The sequence below is a fragment of the Chenopodium album genome, chromosome 10, assembly GCF_948465745.1.
Source record: "Chenopodium album chromosome 10, dcCheAlbu1.1, whole genome shotgun sequence".
NCBI lineage: Eukaryota > Viridiplantae > Streptophyta > Magnoliopsida > Caryophyllales > Amaranthaceae > Chenopodium > Chenopodium album.
Genome location: NC_137843.1, coordinates 61,817,042 through 61,836,792, shown reverse-complemented (window position 1 = coordinate 61,836,792; position 19,751 = coordinate 61,817,042). Strand labels below are relative to the sequence as shown.

At 34.9% G+C, this 19,751-nt stretch overlaps 4 protein-coding genes across 4 annotated transcripts; 1 reads left to right on the top strand and 3 right to left on the bottom strand.

Moving 5' to 3' along the window:
- Positions 1 to 6,706, bottom strand: LOC145564511 (65-kDa microtubule-associated protein 9-like). Its single transcript, XM_081624803.1, has 13 exons — positions 6,253 to 6,706; positions 5,190 to 5,296; positions 4,882 to 5,088; positions 4,285 to 4,536; positions 3,945 to 4,154; positions 3,689 to 3,844; positions 3,416 to 3,575; positions 2,295 to 2,446; positions 2,125 to 2,212; positions 1,594 to 1,667; positions 1,440 to 1,514; positions 970 to 1,210; positions 1 to 521 (listed from the first exon to the last, which is right to left on the bottom strand). Exons 2-13 carry the CDS (start codon positions 5,259 to 5,261, stop codon positions 73 to 75), a joined length of 2,136 nt encoding a protein of 711 aa, XP_081480929.1. The 5' UTR covers positions 5,262 to 5,296; positions 6,253 to 6,706; the 3' UTR covers positions 1 to 72.
- A 518-nt stretch (positions 6,707 to 7,224) lies between these two features.
- LOC145564510 (protein YLS7-like) lies at positions 7,225 to 9,986 on the bottom strand. Its single transcript, XM_081624802.1, has 3 exons — positions 9,418 to 9,986; positions 8,256 to 8,530; positions 7,225 to 8,163 (listed from the first exon to the last, which is right to left on the bottom strand). The coding sequence occupies exons 1-3, from the start codon at positions 9,755 to 9,757 to the stop codon at positions 7,354 to 7,356; spliced, it is 1,425 nt and encodes a 474-aa protein (XP_081480928.1). The 5' UTR covers positions 9,758 to 9,986; the 3' UTR covers positions 7,225 to 7,353.
- A 31-nt stretch (positions 9,987 to 10,017) lies between these two features.
- On the bottom strand, positions 10,018 to 13,742 carry LOC145564509 (protein YLS7-like). Its single transcript, XM_081624801.1, has 3 exons — positions 12,799 to 13,742; positions 11,681 to 11,955; positions 10,018 to 11,140 (listed from the first exon to the last, which is right to left on the bottom strand). Exons 1-3 carry the CDS (start codon positions 13,505 to 13,507, stop codon positions 10,328 to 10,330), a joined length of 1,797 nt encoding a protein of 598 aa, XP_081480927.1. The 5' UTR covers positions 13,508 to 13,742; the 3' UTR covers positions 10,018 to 10,327.
- Positions 13,743 to 17,567: 3,825 nt separating this feature from the next.
- LOC145564508 (pathogenesis-related protein STH-21-like) lies at positions 17,568 to 19,095 on the top strand. The gene is made up of 2 exons (XM_081624800.1): positions 17,568 to 17,859; positions 18,665 to 19,095. The coding sequence occupies exons 1-2, from the start codon at positions 17,670 to 17,672 to the stop codon at positions 18,958 to 18,960; spliced, it is 486 nt and encodes a 161-aa protein (XP_081480926.1). The 5' UTR covers positions 17,568 to 17,669; the 3' UTR covers positions 18,961 to 19,095.
- Positions 19,096 to 19,751: the final 656 nt, after the last annotated feature.

Sequence of the window (19,751 nt, the reverse complement as noted above, 5' to 3'; positions counted from 1 at the left end):
GAATATTATGTTTTCAGAAAAAGGATTCCTCTAATATTCTAACTTCCAAGGTTTTTCTATAGCCTAACACAGTCACACTTGTATCACTCTTTTAAGATGAGTATTAGGCAATACAAAACCTGCTCTTCTTTCCTCAAATGAGTATTCAACCTCTTCATCAGTTTCTTCCACTAATTTATCACCATCATGAAAATCAGGTTGATGAAGAGGCGCAGGTGTCATAGATGTGTGCATTGGAGCTGAAGCTGTTGAAGGTGTTGCAGGTTCAGGAATATGCATTTTTGGTGTCCAGTTTTCTTCATCTTCAGCAGGAATATTCTTTGAGGGTGTAGTAAATATTTGTTGGGATGTCTCTTTCTGGAAGGCTGTTTGCTGTTGCATGGCATTGTTATCATCATCATAGAAATCTTCATGTGCTCTTGTTGATGCCGTGGAAGAAATGGGAGAGAAAGGTCTTCGTACCACAGCTGGTTCTGTTTCACGACCGTTGAACGTGAAGTTCTTGTCCAAAACTCTTTGCACTACAATAGCAAAGCAATATCATAAGTGGGATTAACTTGCTGCGTAGGAATCCTCTCTCATCTTATGTTACATAATCTCCGATCAACACTCATCATCCATATTTACCAATAGCATTAGAGTATTATTAAAGTTGATGACATGTCATATAATTAGGAGGTGGTTAGATATAAGTTAAGATGTAAAAACAGGACATGATCCCAACCTGAAGTTGCTGGCTCAACAGAAAAATGTAAAGTGTAACCAAAAAAGTTAATCTAGGATTAACTCCATGGTTTTTTTTCCCCAATAATAAAAGGACAATTCTGTACTTTTTTGCACTATATGAGTGCATACCACAGGAACTGCCATAAAACACGAGTGCATACCACAGGAACTGAAAAGGCACACCATCAGATGCAAGTGCCAAACTTTCTGCCTCAGAAATATGGCAGTGTCCAAAAAACTTACCAGTTTGTGATCCCATGTTGTCATCTCTCTTAGAAGGGCGCAAATTTGGTGTTCCTCTGGCTGAATGAGATGAGTCAGGGCGAGGTGTTTGAATTGCATTTCCTCCAACAGAAACCCTTCTACCGTTTCCTCCTCCCGCAGATACTCTAGAACTTTTCTTTGCAGACTTCATTGGGCTAGGTTTAGAGCCAAAAAGTACCTCTTGTTCTGCCATCAGTTGTCCTTGAAGTTTCTTTTGTTCCTAAAGTTAGATATGAGTATGCATGATTAATAAAACATCCTTTTCAAATATACTCAAACAAATGTTTAGTTTGCTTTTTCTATCCCCCAAGAAATGATAATACTGTTTCTGATTTGTATATGACAACATGCAGCAACAAAAGGAAAACGCAATAATTTATTTGAGTATGGAGGTATTAGTCAGACAAAACAAAAACTATCAAAAGTAAAGGATTCAATGCTTTACACACCCGCTGTCGTTTCTTTTCTTGTTCCTTGTCTTGCCGTAATGTAATATACTCCTCGAGCATGGAAAGAAGACGAACCTGATTGATACATCTAGACAGATTAGAAGAAGGCAAATACAACAATTAATACTTTCTCGGCAGAGATGTATATACTTACACCATCATACAAGAACTCGAGACCTCTTTCTTCCTCCCAATGTTGAGTTTTTGCAGCCAAAGCCTCAACCATCCCTGCATAGCATTGAGAACAATCAAAATCAGCCAGCCAAAGATAAACCGGACCAGCCAGTTAATATAATATAGATACTTGCAAAGGTAACAAACATTTTGACAAGGTTGAAGACTTAATGAGAATCATATCTCAACATCTCTAGATATTATGCTGACTAGCAAATATTTGTGAAATACATTCATAAAACAGTTTTTCGGAAAGTACATACTGCATGAAGGTTTCATAATCCGACCATTACGATTGGGAACTCCTTCTAACCCTCTAAATTTTATCACAATTTAATATTGTGAGAACAGGCACTCCATTAAAAAGGGGAAGTGAGGATATAAGCAAAGGAAGTGCTAAATCAATTCCCATCGCATGCTGCTGTGAAGCCTATAATATAAAACTGCTCCCAGATTCTGGCTGTTACATCATCTTGGGAGTTGGGGTACAGCGTGATGTTGTGATGTTTACCTGGAAGCTTATTAACTATTGTTCGTGCTTTCTCTGCACGTTTGAGGATGAGATGAGAACCTCTTCCGGCATTGTATCTATTTTCATCCTGACATAGAAGTGAGGCATCTGTCAACACCTTACAAAGATAATACGAGAAAGTAGCAAATTATGGGCAAACCAAGAACTACCATATTATACTGTTCAAGCCACTCCTCCTCCTCACAGGCAGATAACCACTTCTCAACTTTTTCCAGAATATCTTTGCGGCTAAAAGCTTCTTCTTTGACCTTGGAAACTTCTAGTTCCATTTGTTCGAGGACAGAAGCAGGGTCCAATGCTCCTAAATAAAGAGGATTGAACATTGTGAAAATAAGCACAAAATAACAAAATTAACAATAAAATGCCAAAAGCAAGTAATCTGATTCTGTTGCCCCCCCTTTTTTTTTAAACCCCTGATTCTATTGCCTCAATCACCACACAATAAGGGGCCGTTTGGTTCGCACAGTGGAATCGGAATGGAATGGCGAAAGGGTATCAAAGAGAATGGAATGAATCCCTTTCCATTTAGCATATTGTTTGTTTTATAAAAAATACAAGGGAATCACCTCCACCATAGCACCACCACATCCACCATAGCAACACTCTTTTTCTTCAATTCCCAGCCACCCTACAGTTCAACCACCACCTTGCCGCCCCTCAACCTCCTTCCTCCGACCTCGCCGCCCCTCACCCTCCTTCCTCCGACCTCGCTGCCCCTCACCCTCCGTTCTCTAACCTTCATTTACCCAGAAAACTTACCCCCCCACCAACATATAACCCTTAAAAACCTTCCCCGCTAGGGTTTCGAGGGTGGGGGGAGGGGCGGCCGACGGTTTTAAGGGGAGGGGGAGGGTTTGTTAGGGTTATTTGAGGGTGGGGGGACGTTTTTTCGAGGAGGGGAGATGTTTCCGGGGGGAAGGGGTGGGTGGGGGAGGTGCGCCGTGTTCCGGCGAAGGGTGTGGGAGGTGCAGCGCTTGCCGACGGAGGGGCGGCGTGGTGGCTGGGTGGTGGTTCTGCTATAGAAGGTTGCTAGCTAGGGTGGGTATGGTGGCTAGGGAAAGGGAATGGAAAAGTCTAGGGGGGAGTGGGGAATCACTTTAGAGGAAAAATAGGTAAAGTCAATAATGAAAGAGGGTAAAGGGAATGATTGATAGTAACAAACAAACAACAACAAAGGGAATGGGGCATGTTCATTCCCTTTCCCTTTGATTATTACCCCCAACCAAACGACCCCTAACAAAATTACAATAAAATGCTGAAAGCAAGTTACCTGATTCTATTGCCTCAATAAGATGTTCTGTTTCATCATCTAATGCAGGAATCATATGTGTCTTCCGACAAATTTCATCTAACTCTGCCCTCTTCTTCAAGACAAGCTCTTTCATCTTACTTGATTTAAGCTCTTCTAGCCTGGAAACTTCTGCCTCAACCTGCACAATCGCATGTATTTATTTTCGATGAGATCAACAATTCCTAAACCACCAATATATTTGTTAGAGATTTCAGGAAAAAAAAATATACAGATAAGAGGAATGCTTCTCACGTATTGAATAAAATCTGCTGAAAGCATGTTGGGGCCGGTTATCTCATCTTCTGAAGCAGCAATATTACATGTGACATGTTGAAACGGTTGTTGTTCTTCAACTGGTGTATCCATCAGATTCCAGAGCTCCAGCAACATGGTAGCAAGGTCTTGGAGCTGCACAAGATTTTAAAAGAGCACACAAGTTTAGCCAATAAGAAATTTAACTTAGAAGAAAGCAAACAAGAAACTAATCCAAAAGACCACATTTCTGTACCCTCTGTCTCCTCTGAAGCTTAAGCTCTCGCAAACTCTTTACGGAAGACTCCAGTTGTTGAAGCGTATGAGAGCTTATACTATAATTTCCTTCGGATTCAACTAAACTGGGATGAAGTTCTTTTACAGTTTCCTTATAGTCCAATCCAAGGACAGAGCACAATAAACTCAATGCACTTAGGTTCTCCAGGACTTGCTTCAGGCGATCACTCTGCAAGTTGATGACCGGATAGGATTAAATAAATATTTATAGACTAAAATTTTTGCTGCTAGAGAAATCAGCACAGTCTGAAGCCTTGAATTGAAGAGAAAGAGGCGTTATTAATCAGAAACAAGCGCACCTTCTCCATTTGCAAGGATTGCAGTTGTTTTTGCAATTCTTCAAGCCTTCTTAGAGTCAAGTCATTGTCATCCACAGATTCCGTCGAGCTATCATATCCAGCTGATCCATGTATTGCTATTGATACATTTTGAATCTGTTCAATGAGCTCAAGAAACTGATTCTTCCTGTCTGCTTTTCTTTTCCGCATCTCTTCTAGTTGTGAAAGAATGGCATTGAGTTCCTCCTTTAAACTTCCAGACTTTTGCTCAGTCTGAATTATATATAGCTTAGTTTATTATTCCTCATTAATTGGCATAAACAAACGTTATTAGAAACTGATCAAAGAAGTTAATCTGAATATGTCTTCTTAATCACAATATTAATCAACAAAGATTAAACACGGAATCATGGATCAATTTGATTTTTTCTAACTAGTAAGTGGCAACTGACAAAAGTAGCATGCAAGTCGTTTTGGAAAGAAATGTAGCTTAGATACATCACATGTCAGAGGAATTACACAGCATTACAAAATTAAATATCCTGCTCAAGCATTCTAAAAAGAAGTAAAAGGATACTAATCCTACCAAATTCACAAATCAATTATTTCAACAATTACCTGTCTGATATGTACCGGAAGTTCTCCAATCGCAGAACAGATGGCTGCAAGTTCTGCCTCTGAATCAGCAATAGACTGTCGTAGCTGAGCTCTAGAGCGGTTAGCCACATCAACTTTTCTCCTGTATACTTCAAGGCATTCTTGTTCAAGCTCAAGTAGCATCTTATCCCTTGCTGTTTCAGACTCACCCACCTCATCCCATATTATCTAAAGAAAACAATAGACAAAAAAGAACAAAGTCAATCACTGATGAAAACACACTTAAGTATAAGGTACTATCCTTGAAATGCTGCTAACTTGTACCATACCTGAAGTTCATACAAAAGAGACCCACATGTAGTTTCTGCTTGTGAACGAGGATCATTGTGAATGTCACCCATATTAATAGATATCTATAACCACCAAATGTATTAACCTGGAGAAGGGTTATTGAGAGAGATAAGCAAAAACAGAAACAAATTAAGTTAAAAAAAAAGGACTGCACTTTGATATTGAACCAAAACTAAAGTCTAATATGGTGCACCTAGGTGCAAAATGCACGAGCACCACTATATAGCGATGCATACACTACACAATGCAAACAAACCGACAATAACTACACCGAATTCCTTCAGAGAAATTACATAGAATTAATTTTGACTCAATAAGCTTTGATTACTAAACTGTGATTGCTATGAAGAGCTCTAATTTGACCTAACGATCCACTAATTTCGCACCACGACACCACAAACAATAAAGAAAAATACAAATAAGTTTTACAATAATATAAACCTGTACCCATGAAAGGAATATAATCCAGTTAATGTACACATCAAGCTGCTCAAACAATGGCATTAATGACATAATCTATGAACTACCATGTACAATTAATTAGCTAAAGGGTTTTATCAATTGTAATCAATAATCATTTATTAATTGTACGGAGTAACTTTCATCATCAGCAAAACCCAAAATCAAACATACAAAAAACAACAATCCAATGAAAAATGCAAAGCAACAAATTTATTAATCAACGAATTTACAATAAGCAAACCCTAATTTCGGCATTGAAAATTGCAAATTAGGCAAGTTATCAAATTCGGATCAAACATCTGTAAATCAAATTGCATAAACATTCGATTAAGACACTCACATTTGCCAAATTATAAACAAAAGTTAACCAAAATCAAAAATGAAAAAAACCCAATTAATGGAAAACAACAGGTAGAATTAGGGCTTAGGAGGATCAAATTTAGGTGGATTGAATAATTAATGGTCAGTCAATTATAAGTTAGGTAGAAAAACAAGCTAAAAATAGTAAATTTAGAAGTAAATATAGACCGACAGAAAGCTAATAAATCGGGAGGAGAGAGAAATTGTAAGAACACTAACCTTGAACAAAGAAACAGATTAAGGAAAAATGTCGGCAAATTATGAAATTTAGGAGAGAGAAAATGAGATTGAGAAGAATGAAGATGATGATGCAGAAGTAATGAGGTATGGGGTGAGGGAGACAAGGATTATGAAGAAATTCGACCGTTACCAGAGGAGGTAGGAGCGCTGAATAATTAATATGAAAATGGGAGAGATTTTCTATTTGTTTATTTTTCATAAGTGTATTTTTTTTTTAAGGCATTTTTAAGTATTATTGTACAATGCCTAAAAATAAGGAGATGAGGAAATTGTGGAGAGTGTTAAGAAGTTGAGGAGGTTGATATTGTAATGGAGTTGCTTAGATTAGGTAAAGGGCGGCCGGGCGGGGCTAGAATAGCGTGTGTGTATGATTTGATTGTGGGTTTTTAATATGTTGATTTAATTTGATTCTTAGGTTGCATATATAATTTGAGAGAATAGCCAAGTCACAAGTATTTGCATATTACAATTTGGTTTTACATTTATCTTGATTTATATATGTAAGATCATTAAGTAAAGAAAATGAGTCTAATATCATTATTTTATACTCCGATTTATACTATTTCTATTGTATAATTTTATCAAAAATAATAATAATAATAAAAAAAAAAAACTTATTATCATATTTCATTTCTATCTATTTCATTATGATTTTAACATATATATACTTTATTCTACTTCAATCTATACCACTTTTATTATCTTATTTTTCTTGTCTCATAATAACATTTTTTGCGCTTGTCCTTTCTTACTTTATCCACCTTTTTCTTATATCTGCTCGTGACGAGCTTTATAGTTTTCAATCTTATGCTAATAGAAATATACCAAGGATTCTCAAATTACTGAATTAGATCATTCAACAATATACCACTACACCTATGGCTTTCCCAATTGATTATCAAGTTACTCAAACTTCATATTAGAAGCAACGGAAAAATCCCCAATAGGAAGTTTGGTTATAAATTTGAATCTATAAAAACATGTTAAGCACACAATATTTAACAATTAATTTTCACAATGAGAACAATGAATGATCACAGACAGGTTAATGAACTGTCTCATGAAAGAATACTACAAAAACTAGAAGGCAGAATTTTGGTTGCCTTCAAACTCTCGCCTGATGAGTTCAAGCATAAGCTCATTCCATGTATCAACAGGACCAGGCATACACCAATGCAAGCAATCTTGTGGAGGTGGACGCCCATTCGGACCCCTCTTTGTGATCTTATTCGGGTCAAGGCTCCGGTATGGACCTGGATGACCATCATGACGATACTTGAAAGCTTCTGTAATATCCATCAACTTCAATTTTGATTCATTAGTCCGTTTCTTAACAGCCTGGTGGAAGCCTGCAGTCTGTTTATCGTGCATGATATTCGTGTACTCGTGCTCCACCACTTGACCGGGAAATAAAGGTCTATCTTTACCTGTGCACGATCCACCAGTGTTCCATGCACCATTCTCATAGTGATCAGGCGAATAAGACGTGACTATTGTTAGTCCCGAGTAGTTGGAATGAGTAGCCAGAGCAGTCAAGCTAGTCTCAGTAGATATTTCATATGCTTCAGTGCTGGTTATGTTCATTGGCAGATTTTCTGGTGAGTTCCACAACTGTGTTCCAACAATCTCGTTGTTTAACAAATAGACTGATCGCTTAGGAAACCAGTGGCCGTTGGAAAAGACTACAACATCAGATTTTGGTGTGAGTTCCATGAAGGTTTCATCAGGAACATCGAGGTGGATCTTCGTGATTCCATCTGGAACATAGCTGAAAGGTTCTGTTGTATGATGTACAAGCCATGCAGACCAAAAACGAATTATTGTTACAGACTTTGATTTGAAAAACCAGCGCTGCATACGACGGTTCCCTCGATTTCGTGGAACTTCAACCTAACAACCATAAAGAATATATTTTGTTCAGTCTTGGCAATACAAGAATGCAAGTGAAACAACTAAGTGTCAAAAGAATACTCTGGAATTACCTGCCAAAGTATGCACAAAAGAGACTCCATCTGGTTGCGAGCAACAGAGTCGCCGACAAAAGTTATGGTTTTTCCACTCATCAGCTCCAAAAATTTGGTTGCGTTAAATCTTGGGAGTTCACACTGTGATGGTTTCCATCTCCAGTTCTCGTACTCTTTGTCCGGCCTACCATTTCCTTGGCAATTTTGATTCTGACTAAGGATAGGACATGTATTGTTTGTGTACAAAGGCCCTTCAGGGTCATAGTACCATTGCCCATCGTACAGGTCACAATCTACAAGTTTGACAATGAAAAAAGGAATTTATATTCATACTAAATTGAAATTTGATCTGATACCATCTTGACTTCTGTATAATACAGCAACTTGCATTCATAAACAACTACAGAAATTATGATCAAGTGAACAGAGAAGTAGGAAAACTACACATAAACAAGCAATCACAATCGCAAATAATTGCAATCAAGAATCACAATTTAGAGACATTCATAAGTTTGTAACCAAACTAACCCGACCCAAACCCATACAAGCCGGTTTAGCAGTTTTGGCCATTATTATCTAGCCAGAAATGTGTTTTATACAAATAGAAATAATCACCTGCTCAGTCTAACCAAATTCTAAAGGGCTTGGGAAGCTGTTTTGGCCTAATGCATAGACCTTCTATTAGCTCGGCCCTGCCCATGATCAACTTGCAGTATACAATACGTGCAAGTTGAAAGCGAGGAAGTTGAAGAAAATCATGTAAGCTGAAAAGTCAACATAGATTGGCTATTGATGCACTCAAACTCCTTTGGAAACCAAATGTAATGTATATGAAATCTGACTGCTTGTGCTGGGATACTCAGTAACATACCTGTCCTCAGGAGCAATTTGATTATATAATGCAATTAAAGATGATCTAAGTAGAAAGCTTATGTTCTTCCAGTCACTCATCGATAAAAACAATTTGTTGGACAATACTTAAAACAAATAACACACAACGTACAAATTCCAAAATAATGCTGTTATTAAGCATCCTTTTCTTTAAACTATTTAAACATGCTTCACAAATAGGTTAGCTGATTTACAGATTAAAAAAAAAAATAGTGGCTTGAACCAAATTTAAGGAAAACACAAGCATAAGCAGATAAGGCTCACATCAAGGCAAGTTACAAAGCCTAACCTGAACTATCTGAGCCTTCACTGCTTTCAGTTTGACTCCGAACAGGTTCAGTTTCTCCTGTAGACGCATCCACCTCCAATTCCATCTCTACTTCTGACTCATCATCATGGTCAGGTTTGGCTACATGCCCACCTTCCTGGGAAACAACAGAATCTGAATCTTCTGCAAGATTAGCCCCATAAATATAGTTTGTAGAGACCAACCTGTTGGGCCGCGACAATATGAACCAAGAATCCCAGGTTACAAATATTGTAAGTAGCACACCTAAAATTGCAATCGAAGAGGCTACTCTTCGATAGTTAGAGGACCTAGAATAGTCTCTAGAATAAGCCGAAGTCATAGCTACAAACTTGTGTTTTCTGAACTAGACCAACTATTAATACTTCACTTCTTCAACTAATATAACAATAAGCACCCTGCCTTCTTTCTTAGCACATGGAAATTATGCTTCCATTCCATTATGCCAAAATTGCGTCGGCTTGTGCTAATCCGGACAGCTAAATATGGCAACTAGACAAAGAAAAATCGATGCTGATTGATAGCGAATATGTGAACAGCTTGGATTAAATAAATACCAGTAATATGTATCACGCAGCCTAATGACATAAGAAAGACATTAATAATAGAATAACGACATAATAATAATTAAATAAGTTAAAATTACAGTGTAGAACCCAAAACATCTACAAGAAGCTTTCTGGCGTATTCCATCCACAACCAGGTTAAAATAAAACCTGATTCAATGGCAAAAATTTATCTGCTATTTTCCGTTAAATCAGACCCCTCAAACAAGAAACACCTACAGTGTAAATTTCTGCTTCGACAATAAATACTTTACAAGTATTTGTAACAATGATAAGATAGCAAAGTATCAGAGGCTACCTAGCTATTGATAAATATATATCGTCAGTTAGACGGTAGGGTTTTGGTTACCCTCAAACTCTCGTCTTATAACTTCAAGCACAAGCTCATTCCAGGTATCAACTGGGCCTGGCATACACCAATGGAGGCAATCTTGCGGTGGTGGCTTTCCATCTGGGCCTCGCTTTGTGATTTTATTCGGGTCAGGGCTCCTATATGGGCCTGGATGACCATCATGCCGATATGAGAAGGGTTCAGTGATGTCCAACAGCTTCAATTTCGAACGGTTTGTCTGCTTTTTAACAGCCTCATAAAATCCATTCACTTGTTTCTCGTGCATGATATTCGTGAAGTCGTTTTTCACCAACTGACCCGGCAATATGGGCCTCACTTTTCCTGTACATGATCCACCAGTGTTCCACGCACCGCCCTCGTAATGATCAGGTGAGTAAGCCCGAAGAATGGTCAGTCCAGTAAAATTAGGATGTGTAGCCATGGCAGTCAAGCTTGTCTCAACAGAAATTCCAAATGCGTCAACATTATTAATATTCAGCGGCTGCTGCTTCTTTGGTGGGGACCACAACTGGGTTCCAACCATCTGGTTATTCAACATGTAGACTGATTGCTTTGCAAACCAATGACCAGAAGAAAGTACAACCACATCAAAGTTTGGGATATTTTGCATGAAAACTTCATCTGGGACATCAAGGTGCAGTTTGGCAACTCCTGATGGAAGATCACCAGAAACTTCAGATGTTTGATGGACAAGCCATGAAGACCAAATGCGAACTATCATAACTGACTTTGATTTGAAAAACCACCGTTGCATATGACGGTTTCCTCGATTCTTTGGAGTTTCAACCTAAAACAACAATGAAATAAAGAGCTAAGCATAACTGAACCACGATACCTAACATATTATGAAATAAAGAGACTCACAGTTTTCAAAATTCTCACTAATAAAGCTGGTTAAAACTAGCAGATCCAACCCAGATTGTTTAATTAGGCTCTTTTCCACTAGACCTGTTCCAATTTTACTGGATTTTGGCAGAGGCCGAACTGGGCAAACTCTGGTTTAGACTGGTTTGAGTGGACCAATTTTTTTCGCAACAGCTAAGCCCATGATCAGCTCTAACCTAATACAGAAAATCCTAATAAAAAGAATAACTGGTTGATAGGGGAAAAATAAAAAAAAATATAAAAAAACGAAGTATAAGGAAATCTTAGGTGTTACACTTATAAATTCATAAGTTTAAGGGATTCAGTAATGCAATATCTTTTTGACAAACAATATACTACATCCTTACTCTTGCCTATCGCCAAACAAATTAAGGGGAACAAAAAAAAGGACAGTAGGAATGTTTAGGGAGGAATAGAAACTACATGAACATATGCTATTTACCTGCCACAATAGGCACATAAGAGATTCCATCTGGTTTCTTGCAACTGAATCGCCAACAAAAGCCAGAGTTTTCCCCTTCATCAACTCTAAAAATTTGGTTGCATTAAATCTTGGAAGCTCACACTGTGCTGGCTTCCATCTCCAGCTCTCATATTCCTTGTCAGGCCTCCCATTACCTTGACAATTTTGCATTTGAGTGATAACAGGGCATGAATTGTTTGTGTACAGAGGCCCAGCGGAATCATAGAACCATTCACCATGATACAAATCACACTCTGAAGAGAATTTCAAAGAAAATTCAATTAAAAAATCAGAAAGCTGGCCAAAACAGTATTCAAGTGAATTATAATGCTAGCATGTATATAGTATTATTGATAGAATCAGATTACAATGCTTCAAGTCAGAAACTCAAAGCACATGTTGGTAGGTTAAACCAATACTTACAATCTCCATTTGCAAACTAGCCAGTAGCCAACTCCAAAGGGATAGTTTCTAATTTTCTACAGTATATGCTTCAGTGCACATAACTCAACAAAGAACAACAGAATAATTTATTTTAAAATTACAAACTCATTTTGCACGTATCAGGATCCACTGCGTTCCAGATGCTTCCTTCTATACTGACCAATTCAATTTTTTCTAGTTCATTCAATGCATCTGATGATAGAAACTAAAGCATAAACTCTTAATTGACAGGACAAGGACTTCAAGATTCAAAGAATAAATGTACTAAAGATGTAGCACAACAAATTTAGAACGTTGGTGAAAAATAGGGTTATGACTCTTATGAGATGATGTGATGAATATATCACTTTCATTAGTTTATTTTCATGTATCAACAGCAGATTGAACATCCTATATTTGCCAGTCTCTCAAGCCAATGTTAAAAAGTGTCAAGATTCAAGAAGTAATTAAAAGACCTCACAAAAGCATGAAAATGAATGCATTAATTATAATCATAGAAAGGAATTTAATTCAGAAAAATCAAAAAAATTAAAAAGGCATCAGCAAGCTAAGTACTACAAGCAGCATGGAAAAACACAGTAGATCCGCAACCAAAGAGCATTAATAGTGAAAGAAAAATTAAACCAACAGTGACTCAGGGCACAAAGGCTAACCTGAATCAACTGATTCTTTGCTATCAGTATTGCCAGGTGAAGTCTCTGATTTAAGCAAATCAGCTGAGGCATCATTGATCAATTCATCTTTCGGCGAATCTCTATCATCCATAGGTAGAGGGTTGTTGGTAGCTTTTTCCCTAGGAATTTCCATAGGTTGAGTGTTATTAGTAGCTTGCTCTACAGGAATTTCAGTAGGTAAAGTGTTATTAGTAGCTTGTTCCCTGGGCATAGTATCATCACCAGAAGGCACCTCTTTCTGGCTACCTTCAGCATTTTGATTTTGACTGCCTTCAACATTTTTATTTTGGATATCTTCAACACGTTGATCTTTGCTGATTTCAGCATTTTGATTTTGATTATCTTCACCAGGTTGATTTTTGCTACCTTCATCATTTTGTTTTTGATTTTGATCTTTTTCAGTTGTACCCTCAGACTTAGCCAAATCTATGTCACTAAAATCTGTCTTGTCCTCACCGCGAACTTGACTCCCATTTAAACCTCCCAATGATATAGACAGACCCAAATCACTCGTCTGATCAACCCCATAAAAATAGCTCCGAACAACAGTCCCAACTGGGAATGACAACAAGATCCAAGAAGCCAATGTAATGAATACAGCCAGTAACCCAACTGAGATTATTATAGACGACAATGCGCGTGGATAATTAGATGCCGAACCATAGTCTTTGTGTGAAGCTAAAGCCATTCCTGCTATCTAGTATCTTCTCTACACTAAATCAACCATTTACAGATTGCACCAAAAATGAAACTTTCAATAATAATTGCAATTGCCAATTTTTGCAATAACACCCTATTAGAGCACAAATATAAAGCTCTAGATAGGGTTTCAATCAACCCACCAAAATCAATATAAATACCCAAATAATAGCAGAATATCACCTTCAACCACTTGTGAAGAACATTAAATCAATATTTTCCTGCAAATTAGACAGCCCAATATTCAATACATGAGCATTTATCCTTAAAATCAACAATTTAACAACAATCATTTCAAAATGAATAGACCCCCATAATTATCCCATCATAATTACTGATAAATTAATCAAATTCACTGTAATTATGGCAAACTTTTTCCAATAACAACCAACTAAAGCATTCAACAAAGCATAATTAATCAATACTCCGTACAAAATTAACACAAATCTAAATATAAGCACAAAAATAAAATCCTTTCCTTCATTTAGAAGAAAACCCACGAAAAATAATCAAATATAATAAAATGAAGGAGAAAAACTAACCAGAAATTGAATCAAAAACCCAGATGCAATGTAAATCGTCAAAACAGAGAGAAGAAGAAGAAGGCCAGAAATAAAATTCGTAGTAGAAAATTAGGAGTAGTGTGTATGTAATGGTGGTACCGTGGTAGTGGCAGGTACAAGATCTAAGATCAACTAGAGATTTGTTTAGTTGAAATTTTTGGTACGACTATTATTTTAAATATTACTCGTATTTTTTTATTGATTAAAGGCTTAAAGGGATTTCTATTGCTGGGTTTTTGCACAAATGATCGAGGGAGAGAAAAGGTTGGAGGAATTGAAAATCCTACGGAGTAGTTCTAAAATTCCAGACAAAGGTAGTGAGTTTCCGAGCCGGTATTTTATTTTCGGGTTTCGATATTTAATTTGCAAGTTTCTCGCCCTTCTCGTTCTTTTTTACTTGAATCGGTTCTATTTATTACAATTATAAATATAAAACTTTAAAGATTAATAATTTTAATTTTCCAAATGTAAAAATTATATAATACCTCATTTTCATATTATTTGCAATAATTAGACATTTATTATACTCTACCTTATGTCAAATCGTTGCAAATAATATGAAACATAGGTAGTATTATGATACTCCGTAATACTTACGGCCTGTTTACATTTACTTAATTTCAGTTCATTTCAGCTCCAATTAGTTCAATTTGGTACAACTCCAATTAGTTCAGTTTGGTACAGCTCCAATTTCCCTCTCTCATAAAATATTCATTTAGCTTAGTTCAGTTGAGTTCAGCTCCAATCAGTTCATCATTTCAGTTCAGTAAATATGAACAGACCCTTATTTTAAAGATGAATTCAAAAAGATCACACATTGATATATTTTTCCTTGCATATTGCTCATAAAAAAAACGGTTAAAGGAGGGGTATTGAACAGTGTAAAAGTCAAAGCATGTCTAGTAAAAAAGAACAAAGGAAGTAGTTCGCACTTCATAGTTCATATAGACGATAAAATGAATTTATGCTGTTGTATATGTATGTATACAATCAATTGAATGTTTATACAAACTATACCATGTATTTTCCTATTAATGGTAAAATATACTCCGTACCTCATATAGTCAATGGAACGAATTTATGTTGTTGTATATGTATGTATACATTCAATTGAATGTTTATCAAAGAGATAAACAATTTTCAACTCAAATTTCAATTAAGTTAATAGTCAATTGTGCATTTAAAAAATTTATACACCTTTCTCCTCGGAAAAAAATGTTTTATACACCGTACGTGATAATTTAAGGTATTACAAACGCAAGGTATAAAACTCAGCATATTTTTTGTTCGGATGTGGAGAATTATTTCAGTTTTTCAAGCATAACAGATATACTTATGATTCGTACATTACATTGTACAAAGTACATATATATACTTTTAGATTTGTTTCTTTTATAGGATGTTTACTGAACGTTAGTTAGGATCGATGGAATCTCATAAAACTTGTATGAATTCTCTAATATCACATGGTTGAGCTTAGTGAAGATTTAACGTGGCTAATTAGATCATGGCTCATCGTTCGTCAATCCGAAAACGGTAAGATTCATGTTATTAATATGAATTCGTTCAGTTTGATCCTAAAGTACAACTATACAAATACTCCGTATTATGTCATTTATGTATGTAACTAATTTAGTAATTATGGACTATGAATACAGTAGTCTGTAATCTGTATGTACTGAAATAGTGAAATGGGTGCTTTTGCGTGCACCGTTAAGAAACCACTAATTATGTTAGTAATCAAATGCAATAATAATGCGAAAAACAAAGGAATTGAAGGTCCCACTCCACGTTCAAACACGATGGATTGAGGACTGATTTATGGGTTCACCGAATTTGGCATACCGTTTTTTTTTTCAAAGTGGCATACCGTTGTTGATAATTGGATTAAGTCATATACGTTCCATATTTCACATTTATGCTTGAAAAATCATCCAAAATAAATGACCATGAATATCGAATTCTAACTAATATGAGTACAAAATACGGAGTACTTCGTATTTTAGAAATACAATTTTGCGGGATTATTATTTTTTAATATCAATTCTTTTATAACTTTTTGTGAGTTGTGAGCGATAGCTCAGTTAGTTAGAGCTTCTCTCTCAATTCAAATATTGTGATTGATAATCATTATCCGCTCTTGTGACTTTCTAAACACTGGATATCTATAAAGTATAAAGTATAAAAAAAAGTATAAAGTATAAAAAAAAGTATAAAGTATAAAAAAGTATAAAGTATAAAAAAAAAGTATAAAATTAGCTAGATGATATCTATATGTAATATTTTATACTTTTTTTTTTCCTCATTCCTATACTAGATAATTTATGGAAAACTATACATTAAGACTAATCCAAAGAGGCAACAAATTAACAACATACATATATTGCATAATAACAATTTATTTTCCATTACTTAGAGATAATTATTGATCGATTAGTGGAGCCTTATTTGATTCATCTTGTCAAGTACTTGTAAGATATCAAATAAACTTTTATAGAGTTTAATTTTATACTAACATGTTATTATAATATTAGAGATATTAACGATTTTAAATATGCATTAATAAAAGTGTCAAAAGAGAAATAAGAATAACTTATAGGGTCGAAGGGAGTATTATCTTTCTTTGCAAGGGATATACGAAGAGAATAATTTATTTGGGCCGCTTTCAACCTCTGTTTTAAAGTCGCAATTTGTGCTTATAGTTATCATGATCAAGCCTTCAATTATTTAATTAATTCAAGCCAAATTTGACTAGTATAGCTAGCAAACTAGAAGAGAAGACCAGAAATCAATAAAATAGAAGTAAACTTCCATTATCTATTATCTATCTAAATGATTTTTTTTTTTTTTTTTTTTTTTTTTTTTTTTTTTTTTGGTGAAAACTAAATGAGAGTATCTAAGTAGCAAAGTAAACATTCTAGAAAGTATCATTATTGTAAAGACATTATTGAAAAATTTATTAATTTGAAATCATTTTCTAGCCTCTTGATTTTACTTAAATAAGTACTGAATATATATATTTTTTATTTAACTCTCAAATTCTAGACAAACTATTTGAACTAATATTAAAGTAAAAATACATAGTACACGAGGCCATATGATTATATGAATAACGAGAATATAATACGGAGTATTTCATTTCACCCTACCAAGTGATCAATATATTAGGCAATAAAATTCAAAAATTGGCTAATTATTCTAAGATGTAACAAAATAAAATAACTATATACTTGTATGAAATAAATATGGAACGAGTTAAGACAACCAAAACATAAATATTAGAGAGCTACTACCTAACTCTTAACTCTACTAAAATACAAGAGGTTCCGCTTATTTTATGTTCGTTTTTTCAGGAAGAGGTGAAGAAATTCAAAGCTTGGATCATCAGCAAGAGAAGACCAATAAAATAAATAACAAAATGTTGCTTTCTCACCTCTAACTACCCTCAACTCTAACTCAATAAATACCAAAGAAAATCCACATTCTTTTATCATCCAAAACCTTAAGCTCTAGTATCATTTTCTCTTAAGTCATCCTTTAATTACTTATAATCTTGATATAATAATATCATCATCACAAAAGCTAGTAATGGGTGTCTCTACCTACACCGTTGTCGACGAAGCCAGCTCGGTCGCCCCAGCTCGGTTGTTCAAGGCTTTGTGCCTTGACAACCACAATGTTTTCCCCACGGTTACACCCCAAGTCATCAAAAGTATTGATTTTGTTGAGGGTGACTCTACTGTTGTTGGATGTGTCAAGCAATTTAACTTTGCCGAAGGTTTGTTAGTTTAAGTTTCTTATCATTTCAAATTTTCAATCTACTCTAATAATCATCATTTTTGGTTATTTTAAGACGGAATTTTAGTACGAATAATCTATTATATATGTTGGTATAATCATAAGGGTTTTCAAGGCTACATAATGAAAATAATATAGGAAGTAATATAATGAAAAATGAATAACGCATAATATTGGTATACGGTCCAATGAATGAAATTAAAGTATATTGAGATGCAGATTAAGTATTGCATGCAATCGATAATTTACGTACGTAAGCTTTGCCTTAATCACTAATTAACTAGCCAAACTAGGCCAATTTAGAGATACTAGGTAATGAAGTAGTCAGATTTTTGCAAGTCAAATTTTTTTTGGAAAAAATTGGCTTTTGAGTTTTTATCATCCAAAGAACCACTCTAATCCTGCTTTTAATTTATTGTGTTCTAATTTGCTCCTGATGATTGATATATACTTCGTAATAATTAATTATTTTTAGACTTGAAATTTTGATTTATTTATTTGTTATTTGATCAATAATTATATTATAATTAAGAATGTATAATTATTATAATATGTAATTGATTTACCAATAAACGTATTATTATAAACAACTAATGATACTACTAAATCAAATAAGTGACAACCAACCATCAGACATGGTCAAAGTAATCAATTTAATCAATGTTCACTATACTGTAACATTATTAATTATGTATACTCTATACTGTAGTAAACTTCAGTGCATATATATGATACTCTATACTTCCTAAGCTAATAATTATACATGTGATTGATAAATTGTGCAGGGGTTCCATACAAATACTTGAAAAGCAAGGTGAACGAGCTTGATGTAGAAAATTACTACGTCAAGTACACGACTTTCGAGGGCGATGTTCTTGGGGATGTATTAGATTGTGTTGTTTACGAAGCCAAAATCGAACCAAATGGTTCAGGAAGTCACTACAAATTGACTGCTCATTTTCATGCAAAAGGAGATGCTGTTCTTAGCAAGGATGATGCTGAAACTGGCCTTCAAAGCATGCAAATGTCCTACAAAGCCATCGAAGAGTATCTTTGCAACAACCCTCAAGCTTGTACTTAAACATACATATTACTCGACCAATTTCTAGTTATTTCCTCTTTCAATAATGTGTGAGACGAATGAAATTTGTATTTGCATTGTAATTTTATCTTTTGTTGTGCTTAATATAATAAAGGTGTGTACCAATGGTTTGTTCGTTGACTTTAAAATGATATAATAAAACACAATTGTTTGAGTTGATGAAGATTGTTGATTGCTACGATCTCTTTGATTTCTTATAAAGTTAACCTAAGAAGTATTTAATTTGTTTTTCCTCACAGTTTTTAATACAATATTGTAATTAAAACTGTGTTATTATATATTAGTATAAAAATTAAGGTTAAAGTTAGTATATGAATAATAGTATAATACAAACATCAAACCTGCATAATATTATTAGATAAGATGATTACTAATATAATCTATACATATCAAAACAATCTTTGACTATTAGTCTGTTATATGGAGTATAGTATTGTTATATTCAAAATTGGCTTGAATTTTATGCGAAGTATATAGTATTCAAATTACTACTCGTAATTGATTGAAACAATTGACCTCAAAGTCATCGAAAGACTCATTCCAAGTATATTTAATAGATTATGATGATATGTAGATAGAATTGCAAATGTCATTTTACTTGAAGTGGGGGGGTGAATGTGTGGGTGTTGATCGTGTGATCACTTTCACATGTACTCTAATGAATGTTATCATCAAATGGAATAATCTTGACCAATAAGGGGTTATTGCAATTGAGAAAAATAAGGTTACTTTAACAAATGTATTTATTCTTTTAATAGTCAAAACTCAAA

Excerpts from the sequence above, each read along its gene's own strand:
- LOC145564511 (XM_081624803.1), bottom strand. The coding sequence starts at position 5,261 with ATGGGTGACATTCACAATGATCCTCGTTCACAAGCAGAAACTACATGT. Across the intron at positions 3,576-3,688 it reads CAGCAGATTTTATTCAATAC|GTTGAGGCAGAAGTTTCCAG; the intron begins GTGAGAAGCATT and ends GCGATTGTGCAG. Across the intron at positions 1,515-1,593 it reads TCGAGTTCTTGTATGATGGT|GTTCGTCTTCTTTCCATGCT; the intron begins GTAAGTATATAC and ends TGTATCAATCAG.
- LOC145564510 (XM_081624802.1), bottom strand. The coding sequence starts at position 9,757 with ATGACTTCGGCTTATTCTAGAGACTATTCTAGGTCCTCTAACTATCGA. Across the intron at positions 8,531-9,417 it reads TGAAGGCTCAGATAGTTCAG|ATTGTGACCTGTACGATGGG; the intron begins GTTAGGCTTTGT and ends TCAAACTTGTAG. Across the intron at positions 8,164-8,255 it reads TTTTGTGCATACTTTGGCAG|GTTGAAGTTCCACGAAATCG; the intron begins GTAATTCCAGAG and ends TATGGTTGTTAG.
- LOC145564509 (XM_081624801.1), bottom strand. The coding sequence starts at position 13,507 with ATGGCTTTAGCTTCACACAAAGACTATGGTTCGGCATCTAATTATCCA. Across the intron at positions 11,956-12,798 it reads CAAAGAATCAGTTGATTCAG|AGTGTGATTTGTATCATGGT; the intron begins GTTAGCCTTTGT and ends AATTCTCTTCAG. Across the intron at positions 11,141-11,680 it reads TTATGTGCCTATTGTGGCAG|GTTGAAACTCCAAAGAATCG; the intron begins GTAAATAGCATA and ends TTGTTGTTTTAG.
- LOC145564508 (XM_081624800.1), top strand. The coding sequence starts at position 17,670 with ATGGGTGTCTCTACCTACACCGTTGTCGACGAAGCCAGCTCGGTCGCC. Across the intron at positions 17,860-18,664 it reads GCAATTTAACTTTGCCGAAG|GGGTTCCATACAAATACTTG; the intron begins GTTTGTTAGTTT and ends TAAATTGTGCAG.